Genomic DNA, 21365 nt, shown 5'->3' with positions numbered 1-21365 from the left:
TGCCAGCGAGACCAGGCTACGATTTGCCTGGTCCCCAGATCAGCTCAACATCGATTTCCTGACTATCCCCCACATTAATTTTCATTGTCCAAACAGTATGCTTCTGGCAGTGGATTGATGGAGGACTCGCAAGGCTGGCAAGGCTGGCAATACGCACCCAGTTTCCACCTCGACCATCTTGTGGTATTTCACCCCTGGGTGCTTTAGGAATACTTTCTTTGGGCCACCGGACTCGAAACTACGTTTTTCTTGGTAAGCTAGGTCATTGTAGAGGAATGGGGAGAGAGGATGTGAGGCCGAGGCTTCGATGTAGATGTCGAAGAGGGTGTCAAGGTCAGCGTATAACGCTGGCTCGGTGCGGAAGGTCATGGCTTAGATGGAGGCAGTGATATCGTGGTGACTTGTTTCCTTAGTGTGAGTTTATGGGAGGTGGTTTGAATTCTGCAATTGTTGAGGTTTGAATGTTGACGGTGAAGTGCTGTGGCTGAACGTGATTGTGTGTTGTTTTGATTGGTTGTTAGTTCCCACGCTAGATGAGCTGCTGATCATCGAGATTGACAGATTGCGTAGCTTTTGACTTCACTCCCCTACTCACGCTTTACATGGAAAGATGTCTTTCACTATTTAAGAGTAAAAAGGGTATCGGGCACTACTTGTGCTGAGAGACTCATTCGAGTATGGATGTCCAGACTCCGCATCACTTCGCTGGCCAGGGAACCCGTGGTTGGAGGAGAGCATTTCTGATCTGTAACTTTTCTCTAGGCTTTGAGATTTTAGATTGTAACAATATTAACACCTAAATTCAGGCATGGGAGACAGGTCAATCTAGGAATCTTCTCAAAGTGGATGGTAAACGTGAAACAAGTCGTCTCTCCAATTGATTGATTCTGCTGATTTGAAAAGATGACCTAGTCAGGTATGTCAATTCAATACTAACTGCAGAGACTAATGCAGCGCCAGTATTTGCGGCGCTGCAGATCAGAGTTGAATGGCATTGTTATTATTTGAGAAAAAGGGAAAGTGAGATAAGATGACATGGGGAGGTAGCGGATCATGATCCGATGCTATCACAAGAACATCGAAGAGATTAGGACAAGGGAGCTGGTCATGAAGCTGCGATTTTCCAGCAGGTACAATCTAGCAGTCTACAAATGCTCTTCGAGGTATCCAGGCAGATAAAGCCAGAAATTCACCCGCCGTGGGAACTGCATTATCAGGCAACCCCGTTCTTGCTTGTACCTGGATTCCAGCTGCTGTCTAATTTAATGCCCACTAGTGATATATAGTTTTGAAACCTATAATCTGGAAGGAACAGCGGCTTTTCGACTCATATTTTCGAGTCTCATCGAATGGTTGCCCATTTGGAAATGGCCGAACATCGACACTTCGCGAAACCACATCCAGATCTAATTGGATCAAATGTCTGAAGTATGTGCAGCTGATATCATATGCAAGCTGTATACATACAATGGAAAGATGCTATCGCTGAGATTTTCTTAAATTCTGACAGTGTCCTAAGTAGCACAGGGAGTGTTCTGATGAAGAGGGCAAGATCCAATTGTAGACCACACCTCGGACCATCAAGCTGTCAGAGGCGAAGAATCCTTGAATTGACAATGCGCTATTATATTTCCAGACACTAAAGTGAACTGATACTCATTGTACCATGAACTAAAGCATCTTCGTTTGGCATGCCGTCGAGTAATTTCGTGCTGGCTTGAACGCATCCATGAAGGAATTAACCGAGAGAATCACATAAATGTCAACACTTGCTGCTAGCTCGTCCGAAAGGCTCGTGTTATCAATGCAGAGTGTCGTGTTGCTGTAGGAAACTTTTTATTTGCTGGATTAGAAGACTTTCAAGATTTGCTTTACAGGTACTTTACTTGCAAGACGTCGATAGTCTGCCGACAATGAACGATAAGTGAGAAAATAGCAATGAAAAGTACTAGAGCGGTTTGTGGAACGTTGATGAGATTAAAAGTTCCTGAGTTTGATAAGGAGCAGTATCGACTACTCTGCCACTATCCTTCAGACACACACTCAGATTGAGACATCGAGGTTAAACAAGTCCAGGCAGACATGGAGCTACGCCAGCAGATGCAAGACTGTCACTCCTGCTCCGTTCCTTCCGGGCTTGATTCCGACAAAAGCCGCCCTTAGAAATCTGTAGATAACATCCAGGGCAAGATAGACAAGAATCCTTTGGACGAGAAATTAGGGAGGAGAATGGGATTTGTGCGAAGGATGTCTCACGCGGACTTCCGCTTAAAAGATGGAGAACAGAACATCAGAAATGGATTGCAGCAGACAGTGGCTGCGCCACCTGATCGAGGGGACATTGTTGCTACCTACAGGCCACGGGGTGAGATTTGTTCGCACATGTGAGCAGGATTTGATGTACTCAAGAAGGGGAGAAAAGGGGCCATTGCAACAGAGACCTTCGGACGAAGCATAAATTACAGCCGCGTGAGGTCACAGTCAAGTCCCGAGACATTCATTTAGATATACGTTCGTATGTTAGCATGAACGGGTACTTTCCGTGCTATCAAGACCTACTGCACATCATCCGCATTGAAATTAGGGTCGTAATCTCAATTTCAGGGTCTCAGATACGAAAAAGGAGGCATCTTATCGCACCCGAGCAACCGAACCATCACCGTCACAACGCCTAAAGACAAGCATTGAGGATATATTAAAAAGAACGATCACACCTCACCCCACAACTGATACCAAATAAACAACCTGGTGTATACTGCGTAGGTAAGGAGAATCCCCACTTCCCTACCAATCTCCCGGTGTACGCAATTATCCGCACACCATACAACCGAGAACGTCGAAATCCTGCTAAAGACCCTGTTTTGATCGTCCGATTAAAACGTCAACTACAGACCAAAAATCATAAGAATAGTGTTTTTTTATTCAAAAGAAGCAGCGCTATAATATTACTATAGTCTTGCTGTTTTATGTTTTATTAATATTTTTGTAATATAAAAGTAGTTCTGTGCAGCAGTCCTTTTTGGTGTGTGGATAATTAATTACACAGGGTCGCATCACGTGGGCTCGCTTCGGGCATTTTCATCCCAATGCACTGCCCTGCACATCGACGTTTCACAGTCGCGCCCCTGCAGCACATAATCCCCGGCTAACCGAGTCCCAAGAGAAAGGGAAAAAAAGCCACGAAGTGCATAAATTCTCCTTTTATTCGCGTGGAAGCGGATCCGGCGAAACAAAAGTCTGGACATGGGACGAAACGAAAGGGAGTGAGAGAGAAGGATTTTGTGGATAGTTGGTGGCTTGAGTAGGTTGACGGTATTCGGAGAAGGTGTTCTGGAAGGAAGTGAAACGGGCCAGCTGGATAGGCTTCCCCCGTGCAATGACAGCGGCTGGTAGCGTTGTCTCAAATCCTTTGGTGAGGAACGCTTATCTTGGGCTGACCTTGTCGGCAGACTGCCGCCGTTTGCTACAGTGCTACAGTACTACTGTAGAGGCCCAAAAAAGTAAAAAACAAAGTTTAGTTTCGCACATGGCGGGAGGGAATAATAGGGGATGGATGGCAGTTCTGCCAACATGTCAACACACAGCGCTATCACACCTTGTGCGAGCAGTTACAAGCTTGTACGGGAACAGGGTTGTATTCTCCCGTTTTCTGGGGTGGTTTGGCGGCGGTGATGTCCGGGTTTGGTTAGAGACCGAAGAAACACGGCCAGGGACTCTTGTAGTTGCTCACGGTTCTTCACTGGCTGGAAAATGCTAGGATCACTCTTGTTTCCAGCCTCTACCATACGAGAAAATCACAGCAGATGCGGGGTCGTGCGAATCCTACTTCCTGCTTGACAATGGATTCCGTGATGAGCAACTTCATGCCTGGAAACTATAAGATGAATTATCGGAGCTGATGAGAACAAAACTTAAGGGTTCTGATATAGGGAGGGGTAAGCCGGACTCTGGGGTCGGGCGGGGTTTAAGAATAGATTACTTATGGGGTTCCAGATTACTGTGAGACAAAAAACGGCTACGCGGGTGTCGGTGGAGGTCATTAAAACATGGGCTTTCCCAATGAGGGGACCCTTGGGTTCAGACCTGGACTGAGAAGTTTGGTTTTGTTTGAAATCCTTGGTTTATGTTTGTAATTCAGTCTGACGGATTCTTCAGGCCTTCAGATAGAGAGAATGAAACTTGGGACGAACTCAATGTTTCCAGGTGCTGTTGCGTGATCGGGAGTTTGATGCTCGCGATTCTGCAATTGTCTGGGATTATCTGTCGCAGGAAAAATCGAGGCAAGAATTGGAGAATTGTATCCAATCTTTGCTCCACCAGCGGGCATGAACGGGATGACCGAACAGAATCCAGAAACCAGGTCTTTGTGAGGTGGAATTCCTGTACGATAGTGGAACAGAGTCATGCAGTATCTCCCCAAAGCCGCGGGCAGTGATCAAGTATGAAATATCGAGTCTCCATTCCAAGACTTTGTCTGCCAGAGTTGTAGCGTAACGGACATTCCGAAAATTTGTAACCACTCAAGAAAGTTTCGGGAGATGTCAACCACGAGTCGGAAAGCTACTCACCAAACGCAACCATCGTGAGGAATAGAGTTTCGGATTTCCGAACAGTTGGCTGGGCACCAATAAGATCTCCAGTTTAGATATGGATCAATCCTAGGCTTCGATCCCACTATCAATATCAAACTGCCCTATACCTGGGCTCTGATATAGGGCTATGGAACAGAGGTAGGATATGGTTGGCTAGGGAGGGGAACATTTGTGCTCGGTATGTGGGCGGACCTATGATCGCACTGAATCACATAGACTTGCTGCGCCATGGTCCACCAGGCCTGCGTGACTTGTACCAAAGTTGCATTTCTGGCAAGCGATGATTCGTGAAGCGACCGGCTCACAAGGAATAAAGGGCATGGTGTAATCCATGATGCTGCACTCCTTTTCCTGTGCTTCGTGCACAATACTTGCATATGCACACATATTGATCAGAAGTTCAGATAAAGACCAAAGAGTTCTGTGCACGTTTGACACCCGGTGGGATCAACAAATGATCGACTCATATTGAACGGCCAATATTGCTTATGGTTGAGCCGATATAGGACTACGGAGAATTTTAGGGTACGCACAAACTTAAGTCATGTTGCACCGGGCTCGCCTCCGCGGCCAATTTCAGTGGTGGAACAGCCTCGTCTCGAGACTGTGGACCACCAACACGATCTTTGGTCGGCCCCAGCTTTCAGAGTTCGAGCGAGTCAGAATGAAGACCCTTAGATTTTGCACAGAGAAAAGTGGGAAAGAAATTTAAGAAAATATAACCTTATACAGCAAGAAAAGCTTGCCCGCCTAAAGCTGCAAATCCACAGCTCAGTTAGGAAAAGAGGCCGTAAACCTTCTTCCACTTTTACGACGGCTATCTCGCGAAAACACAAAAGCAGAGCCGCACTGACAGAATGGGATCAGCGCACCCGTCACGTCGAGAAACTCAATCTGGACTCGTGAAGGTGACTTTGTAGCACGCGGGCATAGCAAGGATAAAATAGAAATCGTACGTTCGAGTCCAGGAAGCGGAAAGGAATCCACGGAGATCGTTGCATTTGAGGGCAAGTTCCTGTGCAATCCAGGTAAGATCTCGGGGGATAGGATAGGGGAGAGATCCGTGCGACCATCTGAACGTGGTGAGCTGGAGAACACTGAGAGGAGTGACTGACCCCTCATGTCTCGACTTGCAGGAACATGTGTAGCGATGTGGAGCTAGGCCGGCACTTCTTTCACTTGACAAGAGACTGAACGTTTTGTTGGAGTGTTCCCGGCAACGTGAGGCAGGTCGGAAGATTTGTTTCTCTGTGCTGTGTGAGCTACGGTGACACGTAGAATTTGTGCAAGGCTAAATTCTCCGTGCTGCATAAGATGTGCAGCTACGTATTGAAATCTGGTATGTCTTGCAGGAAACAAATCAAACCTGATCATGTTGTCTTGCCTGAAATAGAACGAGAAGATTTGCGATAATATTGTGCATGCGGCTCCGGGGCTTGGTACGGGTAAATTGACTATGCAGCAGTTGACTCGGTGCTGGACAAAGCTCAGTTCGAAAAGGAGCACAGGAGAGAGCACAGCTTCACGACTTCACACGGTCCTTGTCCCTTGTCCTTCTGCAATGCTCGCTGCCCCGCTGCTACCGAGAGATCACCCGCAATCGAGGGTTGATGCCAGAAGGATTAGATGAAGCTCTCCACCGCGAGGGTCTACTATCGTGAAGCAGCTTATCAAGCTCCCATCGTGCTGGTGCCTGCCACAGGGAGCAATGTGGAGGGATTTAACCTCCAGAACAAGCTTACATCTGGGCCGTGAAACAAGAGCTCGGTGATGTGGCCCGTTGATTGACTGCAGCGGGCAGGCTTGGCAGGACCATAGCGAAGCGGGCCACTTGCTTGAGCTCAACGCCCGTCGTCTGGAGGATTCAGGAGAACTTCGTAGAAATGCTCTAAAAAGTAGCCAAAAATGTCCAAGCAAGCCGGTGCACTTGGCTAACTGTCATAAGCATTCGATGCATCTTTCAGAAGGCTCTGCCGCTGTCTAATCGAAAAGCTGCGGGCTGGCTTGCCGATATTGAGGCTGCGTTTAGTTTCGTTTGGCCATGGTTTCTATTCTGGCCTCCTCCCGTACCAGAGTCTTCAGCCCTGGTCACGGCTGGTCATGATCTGGGCCCAAACGCATGGAACCCCGGGGATTGTGATAGGATCTTCGAGACTGCAGCCGGATGAACGGCGTGGGGCAAGGCGACCGGGAGAGAAGGCCAATTCGAGAGTTCTTCTGCACTGGCTGGAGGTTTAGGTGAGTCGGGCGAGTGTATACGATCATAGCTTTGGTAGTCGGCGACTCGTAGCAGGACAACTTTCCAGTTGGTGATAAATAAGCTGGCTGGCTGGTTGGAGTCTCGAGTCCGTAGGACTGCTCGAGCACTCGATGGGAAGGACGTCGTTTCGAGGAACAGCGGGAAAACCTCCCAGTATGAATAGTACGCCGAACATGCTGGATCGTGCGGTGAAACGGGAATTCCAGCCACTCGAGACTTGTGCTGTTTGAGAATAGTCGGTTGAACGTGTTAGCGCAAAAGTCAACGATGCCTGTATTCGCACAGACTTTCAACCCGGCTTTAATGCCGTAATGGGTGAATACCCCGCCCTCAAGCTGGGAAGTCGGAATCTGATGCATGAAGAAGAAGGGTTCTGATGATTTGGACATATGGGCGATCATGGTCTCGACTTTCTTCGTTTGCCACGATATGGATGCCAGAGTTCGGGAGGACCCTACTACCATGGTTTTGTTGACAATGAACTGTAAGTGCAAACCCTACTAATCACTTTTCATCTAAAGTGTTAGTATAAATGATCTGGCGGGCGAGGCGGGTGTTATCGATTGTGACGATAGCACGATGATTCGAAACCACTGTTGTTTGTCCTATGGCGTGCGTGCATGATTCTTCTGACTTGATGACTTGCCTTAGTTGGAAACCTACTTGGGATCGAAGGTCACGTCACTCAGGTGAGCTGAAAGTCTTCGAACCAAAAACTCTCAACTGACGCAGTCTGTACTTCTGAGTCAAGAAGTTAAAGTCAATCCTCTGAGCTTCCTACAAGTCTCATTTTCTTGCCACAAAGAAGAAGCAAAGCAGGACCAGGTAGATAGATACAAGCACCTCACACAAACGCCTCCCGTTTGAATCAACCGGCACCCACAACAACTCCTTCCTGGAGTGTCCGGCAGTTTGCTCGGAGATCGACCGAATGATTAAGATCTGCTATGAAATTGATTAATTCGGACTTCTCATGCAAATGTGCTATGATTGTGGTTCCTTTATGCTTCACTTCTCCCAAAGTCAACCCGATCGTCGATAGAGTTGCTGATGACATTGATGCTCGAGGGCTGGCTGGATCTGGTGTTGTGGTGGTGTAACCGAGGGGCTCAGGGAGGCGAGCATCAGCACCAGCACCCAGCAAAGCACAGACTGCCCCCACATACTAGCAATTTCGCTCGTCAGGATGCAACCCAAAAGCAACGTCCGTGCAAGTCATGGAAGGCCTCCCCCTACAGCTGTCTCCCTCTGAGGGCCAATTATACCCCGTATCCAGCAGCCCACACGGGATTTGCACAAGCACCACCATGCCCTCAGAATTAAACTCAACAAACAGAGTTTGCAGCCAAGCCAGTGGTCCCAGATATTAGCCGACATCGTTTAAGGAGTCAGGGATGTCAAAACAACGTGCTTCAAGTGCTCGAGTACTGCGGTACGAGGGTACCTCACTGCTACACCGGCCAGTAGAAACTTGCCGTATGCAGGAGAAGTACCCGAGTTCGTACCTCCCATAGCCTGGTCCGTAATCACCGTTCCACAGCTTCTGGTCTGCACGGTGCACTCTGACCCTGGCTGATCTCGGAGCAAACTTGCCTGTCGTGGGCTCAAGCGGTTTCATTCTGCATCCCAGCCCGCAGCACCTCTCACCACCCCTCCATCATAACGCCTCAGTTACTAGGGTCGAGGGGCCAGTCCAGAGGGGACACTCGAGAGACAGGAAAAAGCTGACTGCGGTGTCTCGGACGCCACAGCGTTCATGAGTGGGTGCTCTGCAAACAGCACCATGGTTGAGCTGGTGGAGGAACCATCCCTGCTGCATCGTTTCTTATGTGATGTAGGGATTTGGTGTTAAGATAGTCAAATCGCTCTCATGGTCCGGGGTCCGTCCATGTTGCTTCACTCGTCCTTAAGTATATCGGTATTCCTGTTCATGCAATCTTGATGTAGGATCCTGCTGACTATTTCAAATTCCAATTCTTATCTGAATCATAATATCCCCCTCCTACGTCTGTGGAGCAGTTCGTCAGGATACCTAATTACGAGTGCATTACCTTTCCATCTTTCCTTTTGTGGAGATCCTGCACTGGAGAAGACAGGCCCAGCTGATGGTAGCCTGTGAAACGTCCATGGCTCATATTGCGGATTTAATGGTGGGACCACCAAGCAGCTTGGGGCTGAACAATTATATAGCCAGAGAGCTATCACCGCATTCTCCCAAAGAAGCATCACCAGCAGTATGTTCGCGCAACATCTTCGTCGGACACGTTCACTGAAACTTACACAGACAATCGATACTCCATCTAACGATGACTCTGAGAAGTATGTGTGGAGGATGCATCAACCAACAGAGCCTCGAAAGTACCAACTATTTCCGGCGGCAAAGGAGAAGCTGTCGATAGCTGCAGGACAGAAGAATGGGGATACAGAGTCGTCACAATCGACAACGATGGGACAAAGTGGAACGAATGAGAAGGACCGGTCCTTACTGACAAACGCTTTACGGCTCGGACTGAAACAAAAGGAGCAACCTCTTAGCCGTCGACGGAAACCAAGTATGCCAACGGAACTTGGTCCGATGACAACGGTACAGGAAGTTGCCATGGATTCTCGTGAGTAAACTTTGAAGATGGAGGTGTTCTGGTTTTGTTTCATGAAACTGATTAAATGTCTCAGCTACGATACCCGGCCGACCACCGCTGCACGAACGATCTATTAGTGCACCCGGTAACAGCTGGCGCCAGCATGTGTTTGGCGAAAGCATGCTCTCGTGCATATCCGGACCTGCATTGGATGAGAATGCTGAGATGGCTATATCCCCGGATAGTGGAAGTAATGGACAGGCTCAAGCGAATATACAGCTAGACAGCCAGGTTTTCGACGACGAAGATACCTCCCAGCCGCTCCCAGCACCAACCTCATACTCTTTTCGCAACAAGTCTCGATCCGCCTCGCCAAAGCAACAGCCACTCTCGCCCAAATCCCTGGCACCGCTGGTCATCCCACAGTCGAGTTCCTCGCAATCCCAAAGACTGACGCGGCAATCATCTAACTCCCGCATGCGTTCGCGCTCGGGAAGTGGAAGCTGTGGTACACCTCCAGATGTTCCTCCCAAATCTGCGAGGATGAAGGAGGGTTCCCCACACCCACGGGCCTCGCCATATACTCCCATGTCAGGATCATCCAGTAGTTTGCTATCCGCCTCCACTGCTGCAACGTCTCTTTCAACCACACCCAACACTCCATTCGCTCTTCCTCAATTCCCGCAGGAAGGACGTTCCTCACCGAAGCCTCTCCCAAATCCTCAATTCCCGCTTGAGGGCCGCTCATCACCCAGACCATGGAACGGGACGTCTTGCTCCCCAGTGACAAGCAGCACAACTCTAGGTCACATGTGCCACACTAAGAGTTCATCAGATGCCGCCCAGCATTCGCTATCTCACCAACGATCATTCCCCGTTGGACCAACCCTCAAGGGCCACCGAAGACATGAATCCGAGAGCTCAGCATCGATCATGGACCGAGGTCGTCCCAAAAAGCGTTCCCCATCTGAAGGCTCCCCCGTCAAGCGTTCCAGTTCCAAACGCTCGCCTTCCATACCAGCCTCAACAGGCAACCCTCCCTCTCGGACACAAACCCAATCCCCAACTAACTCCCCAAGGGACCGTTCCGAAGAACAACGCGCCTTCGAGCACCTCCCAACCGGGCACTCCGCAACCACAGCTCACACGCATCTCCCTTCAAGTGAGATTGCCACCCTCCGCAAACAGGCCATCGGCCAAGCTTCCCGCTTCCAAGTCCTCTGCACTAAAGACGTTGAGGGTCTCTCACGCGAACTCCGCGCCCTCGACGAGCGCTGTGAATACCTTCGCAAAACCCACCGCTCTCTCCGCTCCGGCCGCCGCAACCTCCACGAACGCATCTGTACTTACCTGCGCAGTCCACGCGTGGCACGTTTCAGTCACGAAAGCATGTTGAGGCAGGAAGAAGCCCTCAGCGAGCTAGATACTAGTATCGATGACTGGGTATCGAAGCTTGAGCAAGCCGAGAATAGACGTACAAGAGTCAGACAGAAGCTGCTGGAGCATGTTGCTGCGGCGCTGCTTATGAACCCTGCATCGTCGCCGACGTCCGAGGAGGCGATTGGTTTGTTGCTGGGTAATGGTGGTGCTGGTAGTGAGAATGTCAAGGCGCAGGTTACGAGTCAGGCTCACGCGCCTAACACGCCGCCTCGGTCGCCTACCAAGTCATCGTCACCCGAACGTCTCGAGCGCGTCGTGGAGGAAGTCAAGGTCTCTTCTCCTGAGGCACCATTGAGGATGAGTCGGCGCTGCGTGGAGAGTATCCGCATCTACGCTGATAGCGATATCTCTGCCTTGATGGCTGATGTTGAGGATGAGATCAAGCGGATGGGTGAAGAGCCTTCTCTTGACGCCACGACGCCAGTTGCGGAGCAGAAGGCAGAGGAGCCACCGCTCCCAATGCTGCTGAATGCCGTTGCCTTCGAGGGCATGGCATTGCATAAGCAGAGGAGCGCGGGGAAGTTGAAGAATTGAATTGATATGAGTCCTGACGCTTGGATCGATCACGACGCAAGGTTTCTAGTTTCTTTATCTGTTTACTTTTCTTGCAGCACGCTTACGGCTTACGGCTCAATGCACTCACGCTCCTTTACACACACACTTCACAACATTACATCAACTGCCCTTCACTATCTCGCCTTGCTATATACACGTTTCATGCAATGGCGAGGAGGGGTCATTTTACTATCTACATTCTTACATTCCTTGCGATTTCGATATGCTTGATGCTTCACGAAACGGCTACTACCATACATTTATACATCACACGATAACCACATATCACACGACTTGGACGAACGACCACAATACGTTACCCTGAACTGCAATGTCTATTTGCTTGTTTTCCCTCTGCATAGCGCACACTGCTACTTTCTTGTATCTCCTTTTACACTTTGTCTATTGTTCAACTTTTTTTACTCCTCGCTGGCTACTGAGCCCACTGCATTTTACCTTCTCTACTCTCATTAAACACACCTTTTTTGCTGCATAAAGCATGCATATTATTGTATTCTTGGTTCTTCTATATATATACTTCTACATATTTTATCAGCATTGTTATTTTACTGCTGTTGTTGCTGTTCGATACCAACATTTACAGGCGCTTGGGCGATCTATGTATTCATTTATCATCATCAGTCTCAATGGAATAGGGGCTAAAACCCGTTCCGGTCTGTTTATCGGCAGTTGATACCATTCCTGCTTTGCTTGCTCTCTGAAGTTGTGTAATTTCGATTGGTTGGGTCACCGCTTGGGAGGATGCGAGGTGCTGGTGCTGGTGCTGGAATTTGGACTGGTTCTTGTATAGTAGAAATTGAATTGGATGGATAGGATGGTCTTGATACAGATCGAGGCTAGATATAAACCTATCCAGATATCCGACTGAGAACATCATGAATAAGAATAAGAAAAAATATCAACAAACACTACTTAGCTTCTTCCTGCATCCATTGTGTGAAGTGATAGTACGATACGTGAATATGACTATTGGCTAGCTTGGGCTCTCTTCTTTGTTCGATCTGGGCTATGGATTTATAAGAGGCATCTGAGGTCTGTACGTAGATAATTTGGAGAAGATACTCAACGATTATGTTTCATATCCAGTCAAACAAATCGGGTCTAGGAATACATGATAGACTTCGTTGACTGGATGATGTCTCTGCATTAATTATTGATGCTATGCGGTTTTACTAAAGTGCTACATGGAACTATTTACTGAATCATCCGTTCGATTCTCAGTCGAAGTGTTCCAAAATCCACCAAAAAGCAGCCACTAAGACTCTTACATCACCAGTCATGCCCGACACCCGTTTTCCTAATCAATCCTAAGCACAATCATTACCTGCCACGCCTCTGCTCATATCCTCGCCTCTCAAATACCCGCCAGCCTCCTCATAGCAGCATTATTCAATGTCCTCCCCTCCCCACTCACGCCCGTCCCATCCATCGCCTCCCCATTCCCCATCGCCAGCTGCACCAGCAACTTTCCCAACTCCCTCGTCGGACTCATCAACCCCTTTACACCAGGCATCACCCTCACAAGCGGCAATAGCAACATCTCAATCCAGGTCCTTGGTCCAAGAAATTCATGGATCTCAGTATGTTCTTTCGGATCTACGCCACCTGGACGGAGTGTGAAGGGCCGAAGGTTGGAGTAGGATGGGTCCTTGGAGAGAGATAGGAGGGACGATTCAGCGATGCCCTTTGTGCGTGCCCAGTGTGCGGTGAGGAAGGAGGGGGTAGTAGTGGCGCCTTCGCCGGAGACGTAGATGAATGTTAGAGGGGCAGGGGAGGTTGCTTTGGAGAGAGCGCGGGCGAAGGAGAGGGGGTAAGTGAGGGTTATACGTTCGTATTCTCTGTTGAAGGTGAGATATGACGTTAGCCAACCGTGTCTCCAGAATCTGCGTTACTTGCTCTTTCATCCTGCCAGTACGGCCTCTAGATTCCCACTCCGCGCATGGTCTCGTTCCTAGAAACCTTTCACAAAACCCATACCTAAACAAAAACCCGAAACCAGAGAGCGATGGACCAATGCCACAAGTAAAGAGATAGGGCTTACTCTTTCCCAACCTGCGTAGCACTAATCCCCAACGCCCACATCACCCCCTTCACATCCTTCAACCCCTCCATCACATCCTCCCCATACACCTCAAAATCCTTATGCAGTATAACCCTCGCTTTCGCATATCCCTCTGCCTGTGCCACTGGTCTGCGTGATAAGATGCTGATCTTGGAGATTGAGGGTGTGGTGAGCATGGTCTGGAGGACGGCGGAACCGACGAGCCCGGTGGCACCGGTGAGGACGAGATGCATGCTGTTGTACTGTGAGGTGTTGGGTACTATGTGTATTTTGGGGGTTTTGGTGTTGGTAGGAAAGATGGGGACGAGGTAGAGGATACGATGGGTTATTGACGAGAGAGGTTGTAGAGAAGGAAGAAAAAGATGAACCGGGAAGAAGACGATCAAGGGATGAGGGAATTGAGATATACTTATGCCAGTGTTGCTTTGTATTGCCAGCCAGCTAATTCCTGGTGTTCCCACCACCCACGGAGGAAATGGACATAAGAACTGTTAAGGACGAGGCTGAAGCTGGACGCGGAGAGTCGTAAATTCGTGCGGCCGCGCGCCCGCTAGCTCTAAGATATGTGGAGGCGCCGCTGTCATTGGACGGAGGGAATACTAGCGCTGTCACCAGGTTGCAGGAGGTGGATTTGGCTGGGAGCAAAGTTGAGACTTGTACTTTGGTTTCGGAAGTCTTTCGGTCTGGCGATGGAATAATGCATGCGGCCTGGTAATACTGCCAGGTTGTGCTAATGGTGACAATTTTTTTGGTGGTCCGAAAGGGAGCTGTGAAACTCCATTCCTCATGAATGCCTTTGGATCCTGGTAAGCACTGATTGGTGTACTGGAAATTGGAATGTTGCGAGTTGACTGCAGAGGAAGTGTTAACATCTCTCTCTGTTCAATTAAGTGAGAGTAACGAGCCAATTCTGCAATTCTATTCTCGCCTCTTACATAAACCCCTACTGCCCAACCTTCAAATCCTTCTCCACCATATCCCTACAAATAGGATGATAGAAATCCCTGTTCTTCTCAAAAGTCTCCAGCGCCAACTTTCTATCCACGTTATTTAACTTTTTATACAATGGCCGCACGAACTTCATTCGTCCAACCGTGCCCAACAATTCAGCAGTAGGTCGATACACGGTCTCATCCTTAGCGGCCAATCCAACGCCGAAATAGCGGAAGCTGAGTTCGACGTTGCGTGATGTAGCGAGATTATAGGCCTTACCCATGGCTTGGGATTGAGATGGAGAGAGAGGAGTCTCGAAGAGTTGAACTTTCTCGAGGAAGACGACAATTTGGTTGGCCGTGAGACCCTCGATATCTGATGGGGAGGGCTTGTATGAGGGCGAGGACCAGGACTCGGCGAGGGCATAGCAGCGGTCGACCATGCTGGTGTCAAATTTGGGCTTGGGTGGGAGGCCGGGCTTGTAGAACCAGGCGTCCCAGTTGACGGATTGGAGGGCTGTAGCGGAGGCGGCATCGGAGGCGAAGAAGTCGAGGAGGGTGGCTTTGAAGTCGTAGGAGTCGAGGGACTTTTGAGACCAGGTTGTGAAGTAGTGGGGGATAAATTTGTCGAATGCAGGTTTGCCGACGAGCTTCTCGAGGTAGTAGAGGAAGTGGAAACCCTGCTCTCGTTAGTTGTATTTTAGTAGCAATGCTATGAGCTTACCTTTTCGTAGGGAATGCTGCTGAAAGAATCATCAGGGTCTTTGCCCTTGAGATCAATGACAAGCTTGGTGAACTCATGGTCGGCACCAAAGTTGTTTACAGAATCCTCTGATGTCATGTCAATAGGTGCAAAAGACATGTGAATGAAAGAACTAACCTAGAGCTTTCCATCCAATGATGGCTGAGAAATCACGATGAGGTTCACCATGAACAGCAGCTTGAATTCGACGTTCAAGGTAAACAGTCCAACCTTCATTCAACCACCTAGTCGAGATTAGTAAACATCATGGTTGAGGATAAGGCACTCACATGTGTTCCCAACTGGCATTCGAAACCAAGTTCCCACTCCAGCTGTGAGCAAGTTCATGGGCAATAACATCGATGTTTTCTCGATCCCCACTGATAATGGTTGGCGTTGCAAAGGTGAATATCGGATTTTCCATGCCACCATACGGGAAACTCGGGGGCAGGACAAGAACGTTATACTGTGTCCATTTGTAAGGGAAGATGAGTTTCTCTGCAACGTCAATGTACTTCTCAATGTCGTTCTCAAGTTCCCACTTGGCATCCGAGAGTTCCTCGGGTCCAGTTGAAACAAGCGAGCGGGGACCAATGGCAGCTGTAGCGATATCTCCTGAAGCGATAGCGAAGAGATATGAAGGGATAGGTATCTCCTGGTGGAAAGTATACAGAAGTGTACCGGCCTCTCCATCCGCTCCGTGCTTGAAAGCCGAAGCACCAGTCGAGAGACCACTCGCAACGACCGGGAGAGGAGAACGAATGCGGAAATCATACGTGCTCTTCACGTCAGGGGTGTCTTGACATGGGAAGATGGATCTGTTGTGGATAGCCTCGCATTGGGAGAACATGTACGGGTACTTCTTGTTGCCTGTCTGAGATGGCGGGAGCCATTGAAGAGCTGTACATTTCCCGGTGGTAGCAAGGGAAATGCTAACTTCGACTGTAGATCCTTTGGATGCACCTCCTGGGGTTTTGATCGAGAGTGGGCTGCCATATGGTTCGGATCGGTCGGCGAGCTTCCAGTCTTTCGTCTTGCTGCCATTGACGGTGACTTCGCTAATATCCAAGTAGGAAGTATCGAGAATGATCTCCTCTGATTCCTTCTCAGTCACAGATTCCAAGAAGAGAGTAACTGTTCCAGTCAACCGTTGCTTCTTGAAGTCAATGGCGAAATCGGCAATGGTGTGTTTTGTTTTCCCTGGGAATTGTTAGGCTGTTCTGATGATTTGAGAAATAGATTCGAAAAATAAGTCAAAGCCAGAGAAGTAGCCATCAGACAATTCATAGATCTCAGCACTGCTTCAAGCCTGGATAATCCAAGAAATGAAACAGGCCATGACGGATCAATATGAAGCTATCTTGTATCGGTTCATGGCTCCAAGACATGGCTTGAAGCTTAACCACCCCACTTTCCAAGAAAGCTCTACCTACAATTATTATAATTCGAGACCGTTGTAGGGTCACGAGGCATCGTGATAGACGTAGCGGAAGCCATGGTACGAACAAGCGTTGTAATTGGTGTTGGCGGGGTTCTGAGAGGCAATCGTAGAGCAGAAGTAACAGCAGCTTTCACAGATGAGAGCAGCGAAGTCATGGACTTTGGGCAGAGACTTTGCCTTATTATTGAGCCGAGGACACCCGGTTCAATGGTGGAATTTTCAAAAGAGAGCTGGTGAGGTTGCTTGAACCAGTGGCCTTCCCCTTCGAGTTAGTGGGGTTAAATGGAGACACGGTCACGTGGTGGATCAATCGCGCTAAGATTTTTCCAGGTCCACCCGGCTTCATTTTTCCTACTTCACAGATTTCTCTTTCTTCTCCCAGTGAAATCAACAACAAACTTTCCTCTTCTCGCTACGATGGGGCAGCATCTGCAGTAAGTTGCAACACAAGCGGCCAATTGAGTCAATTGCATTGTGCCATCTCCAGCTGCGGAAGCGGAGTTATGTTCTCTTCCTGAAAGTTTTGCCAGCTTCATCCACAGTCGCGTGGCAAGCGGAGAAACAACTGAGTGGTGGAGACTTCTGTTTAGCTTGAAATCAGCTTGACGGTTGCAGAGCAGCGAGATGTTTCTGCTTCCATTGTAATTGGTACGTTCTATCTTTGCCTTTGCGTGCAACTTCCCAGATAGCTGTTCTGGCTTCACCCCAGACAGCTCTTTCACTACAACACCCACCCTTTATGATGAGCAACATTGGTCCGTGTTACTGAGCGGCCTCAAGAACCGCGTTATGGCGAGATACCAAGCATGCAAATGCACCTCTGAATTTTCACCTCTCTTCATTCGCGATGTCAGTGTCCTGTTGGCTGGAGTCGAACTAACATTTGTAAAGATACGGTACCTCCTACCTGTCCGACTTGGTACGAACGCCCTCAGTTCCTGCCGACATTGAAAGCAAGCGCTCAGTACTTATGCATACCGAAGATATGGTGAACGAGATACAATTAGCCTAGAAGAGGCACCCACTGCGTGTGACACGCTACGTGGCATACGAGTAGACGGTGGTGTTGTATTTCCACTGCACTTTTACCTCGAGGCAACGGTCGATACTGTCCTGCTGTACAAAAAGTGCTCATGTAAGGTATCCAGGCTTTGCGTCAGCGGTTGGTGTAGGTCGAGCAGGTCAAGTCTTTGTCTCTGGTTTTCCAATTATCCCAGTTGGGCTTCGTCACTTCAATCTACTTTTCTTCTCTGGCTCGCTGTCCCCCTCTTTTGATATTGTCCCTTGGCTCTCATCACTATATATTGCTTCCACTCAACAGGTTCCTATCTCGATAGGCTATCAAAGCTCGAACATGTTTCGTTACTCAAGGTATTACATCCGGAGTAACGAGATACGGAATCGAGTACGGGATGCTGGTCATGCGAGCAGAACCTGTGAACATTCAGCTGGTGGAAGTGTAAGTAGATGTAAAGTGGACTTGAGGTAAACCATGGGATCATAAGGTCGCTGCTTGCCGTTAAGAACAGAGCAATAATATATATATATATATATATATATATTAATTGCATGAGCGAGTCTCCCACATTATTCACGCCTCCCTCCTACTGGAACGACTGCTCCTTCTTGAATTGGTTCAGCGGTCTTGGAAGAAGCTGCTCCTTTCCTGGTCATACTTGAAGAAGTCGTGATCAAAGGTCCAGCTTGAACATCATGGATAGTTAAGGTTCGCCAAAACCTGGTGAAGGCCACCTAGCAGGGTTGTTCAATTCAATGTCGCCAGGAGGAACCTAGCTCCGTCGAGCTGTGTATTGGATTGCATCCCTACCATGTTACTAGCTGGGTCTTAAATGCCGGCTTCTATTCAGACTAGAGACATGACTTGAGAGTTGAGAGGTATGGAGGGCTTTACAACCTTCAAAACCTTTCGGCTACCTCAAACTTTCCTAGATTGGCAGGTGGACGCCACGAGTGTAGCGATGCACCATCTGGCATTTTTGTTCCTCAGGAAGCACAATGTGATAGGAAGGCTCTATTTCACACATTCAATCCATGGCTGAATCACTTTATCGTTCATCTACAAATCTGTCTTCCTCTACATATCTGCCAACCTCTACAACTCCCCAACACCATGCTCCTGAATCGTCTGAACATCTCTCGCACTAGTCTCACTGATCAACATCAACTCAGCCATCTGCTCCTTGCTGACAGTCAAGCTCTGCCCACTAACCCACCATCTCTTGCCCTCAGTACAAGCAGGTGTTGTCAAGCTTCCCTTGTATGTCCAAAAGTTCTTCATGTTCCCGCTGTCCGTCAATGCCTTGCTCACATCCAGCTCCTGGTTGGGAATCTGGATGGTGGACGTGGTGTTGGGAGCACCAGACGGTCCCAGAATCTGAGCAAAGAACTTCGACTCGGCTCCAATTGCTAATGGGAATCCGACAACACCCTTTGCTGCTCCACTAGCATCGCCGTGCACGAGATGGAGTTCGGCGGGGGCGGATTTGCCGTTGATGGTGTGGTCGGATGGAGTGTGTGTATGCTTGGGGCAAAGTTAGCCATGAACTCTGAAAGTGTCTCCACTTGAAAGTGGAGGGAAGAAAAACTTACGAAGCCAATCAGGTAATACGTCGTCCCATTATCGGTGAATGTTGGAGCACCATCGGTCCCATTGAGAGCGTATGACGGCCCGTATCCCCAGTTCGAAAGAGTCCCAGCAGCCAGGTTCTTGTAGTTGAAAGTGGGAACATGGACTGTGGAGAAATCCCCACTGAGGTTGATTGGGGATTGCATTGTGCCGCTAGCGCAAATGGGGTTCTCTTGTATACTGTTAGATATGTCTGGTCCTGAAGTGGAAGAAAGTACTGACCGATAGCCCAGGCAGCCTGGTCGGCATATGTCCATGTTGCTTCAGCTGAGTGTTCGTCTGCGCGTCTACTGAGAGCAGATGATGCAGGTGCGTGCTCAGGACATGCGAGGACTCTGCTGAGAGCAGCAAGGGTGACGAATGTACGGAACATATTGCTTGAGTTGAAGATTGAGGATATCTTTGAGAGATAAAATAAGCGAAGGAAGTCTCGAGAAGAGAAAGAGAGAGATAGAAACAGAAAGAGACGGTTGCAAAGAGAAGGTGTTGGGTAGTGAAGAAACCAAGACCTGAGGTCAACGATGATACTTATATAACAATCATCGAGGCATCCGTGGAAAGCTACTCCCTCTCATCTATTTCGGTTCATCACTCCAGATGCTGAGCCATTTTTTCAGCAAGACATACCGATAGATTCGATTGTGTTCTCATCAATGCCTGGGCAGATCCACCAGATAACGTGTACCTGCATTCTTTGGGACAACTCTATTCCAGCCTCCCTCGTCGAGCCTATCAGAACACTCTCTCAGCCTCTGTAGAAACTTTCTTGGCAGAATTCTTACCAGAATCAAACGTATGCCATCGTCTTGTTTCAAGGCCAAGACATTGACAGAAGAACCGGCGTCCTTCCTCGAAGGTTTGGCAGGTAGATTGCTTCCCATCATCTCATCCCTCTAGCTGACATCTCGAAGTCTTGTTTTGAGCAATCTTCTTGGGTCGTCCCAGCGAGGCGAAGCGAAAGCGCGAAAACCGAGAGGGGTTCGTGGCTTTGAATAGACGCCAAGGCAAAGAAGATCTACTGACCGCCACTCATTGGTTCGCTAGTGGTCTGTGGATATTCAAGGTTAAATAAACAAGGCTTTGACAGACGTTACAGCTTTTTCGGGAATGGGAGATGCATGGGGTCGATGGAATCGTTTCGGTAGGGTCGGCGAGTCAAGCTGACTGAATTGGGACGATGAAATCTATCCCCACGGGCAGCGAGATGGAGGTCTACAGATCGATCGAAAAGGCGATACGTCTATCGTCATTATGATCTGCGTGCATGGTTCAAAGACCTCTGCCCGAAATTGCTCAGATGTTGAGCACAGCCTATTTCCAAGCAAGCTCTATATTCGAGGTGCTTAGAATATTCACATTCAATAGATACTCTTATCTGGCTAGTGTTATATTGAAAACAAGCCCAAAAGCTAAATGTGCAATGAGCTAATTCAGTACTCGTCCATATCTGGACAATACACACTGTCCTAAGCTTCTCCACAAGTAAGCTTAAAGGCAGCCAGCCAGAGGAGATCGTAACATTGCCAAGCTTCTGAAAGTATATTTGATAGAAACGCAACACTATCTCAGCCGTCTCGGATCCCTCTGCCGATTATGAGATGACCCCGCGCGATTGAGCTGTTTTCATGCGAGTTCTTGCCACGACGCTGATTCGTCCTCAATGTTACTCCCACGAGGCTGTGTTCTCAATATGGCGCTGTTCCACGTACTTGGCTTCGTCCATTGCTGCCACGAATCCAACACACATCGCTGTGACGGACATCGCCGTTTCTCCGAAGTTGTCAAAGTGCCAATATTTCATCTGAAGTTTGGACCCGGGGGGCTGTGCTTACAATAGGAGAATCACAAAGATCCGCTCCACATTCTGTGACTGGGGCTTGTCTTTCAAGAGCGCCAAGATTGTTCTCTTCGTCTTTTTCTTCCTGCCAGTTGACAGCTCAGGGACTTGAACTTTTATTCCACTGAAGTTGATATGTCGTGCCTATGTATATATATACTGTAACCCTTTCCACTGAACGAACAGTGTAAGTCACCAAATGGCGTGCTGACCCTCAGGACTCCTAAGCCCGGGATGCATTCTCACCTACCTCAAGG

At 48.7% G+C, this 21365-nt stretch overlaps 6 protein-coding genes across 6 annotated transcripts; 1 reads left to right on the top strand and 5 right to left on the bottom strand.

The window, feature by feature from the left end:
• Positions 1-16: 16 nt before the first annotated feature.
• On the bottom strand, positions 17-369 carry ONS95_002905 (uncharacterized protein; the record flags this gene model as incomplete). The annotated part of the gene is made up of 2 exons (XM_058496189.1): positions 17-62; positions 158-369. 2 exons carry the CDS (start codon positions 367-369, stop codon positions 17-19), a joined length of 258 nt encoding a protein of 85 aa, XP_058353440.1.
• Positions 370-6690: 6321 nt separating this feature from the next.
• Positions 6691-7316, bottom strand: ONS95_002904 (uncharacterized protein; the record flags this gene model as incomplete). The annotated part of the gene is made up of 2 exons (XM_058496188.1): positions 6691-7074; positions 7140-7316. 2 exons carry the CDS (start codon positions 7314-7316, stop codon positions 6691-6693), a joined length of 561 nt encoding a protein of 186 aa, XP_058353439.1.
• A 187-nt stretch (positions 7317-7503) lies between these two features.
• ONS95_002903 (uncharacterized protein) lies at positions 7504-12344 on the top strand. The gene is made up of 4 exons (XM_058496187.1): positions 7504-7541; positions 7599-9086; positions 9137-9461; positions 9526-12344. Exons 2-4 carry the CDS (start codon positions 8958-8960, stop codon positions 11403-11405), a joined length of 2334 nt encoding a protein of 777 aa, XP_058353438.1. The 5' UTR covers positions 7504-7541; positions 7599-8957; the 3' UTR covers positions 11406-12344.
• A 457-nt stretch (positions 12345-12801) lies between these two features.
• ONS95_002902 (uncharacterized protein) lies at positions 12802-13742 on the bottom strand (the record flags this gene model as incomplete). Its single annotated transcript, XM_058496186.1, has 2 exons — positions 12802-13285; positions 13489-13742. 2 exons carry the CDS (start codon positions 13740-13742, stop codon positions 12802-12804), a joined length of 738 nt encoding a protein of 245 aa, XP_058353437.1.
• A 710-nt stretch (positions 13743-14452) lies between these two features.
• ONS95_002901 (uncharacterized protein) lies at positions 14453-16779 on the bottom strand (the record flags this gene model as incomplete). The annotated part of the gene is made up of 5 exons (XM_058496185.1): positions 14453-15121; positions 15166-15272; positions 15322-15428; positions 15474-16383; positions 16617-16779. 5 exons carry the CDS (start codon positions 16777-16779, stop codon positions 14453-14455), a joined length of 1956 nt encoding a protein of 651 aa, XP_058353436.1.
• Positions 16780-18737: 1958 nt separating this feature from the next.
• Positions 18738-19644, bottom strand: ONS95_002900 (uncharacterized protein; the record flags this gene model as incomplete). The annotated part of the gene is made up of 3 exons (XM_058496184.1): positions 18738-19166; positions 19235-19443; positions 19494-19644. The coding sequence occupies 3 exons, from the start codon at positions 19642-19644 to the stop codon at positions 18738-18740; spliced, it is 789 nt and encodes a 262-aa protein (XP_058353435.1).
• Positions 19645-21365: the final 1721 nt, after the last annotated feature.

This window comes from Cadophora gregata (genome assembly GCF_030347475.1).
Source record: "Cadophora gregata isolate MNR1 chromosome Unknown scaffold_12, whole genome shotgun sequence".
Taxonomy (NCBI): domain Eukaryota; kingdom Fungi; phylum Ascomycota; class Leotiomycetes; order Helotiales; family Ploettnerulaceae; genus Cadophora; species Cadophora gregata.
The sequence above is the reverse complement of the archived record's forward strand: the minus strand, read 5'-3'. Positions and strand labels throughout refer to the sequence as shown.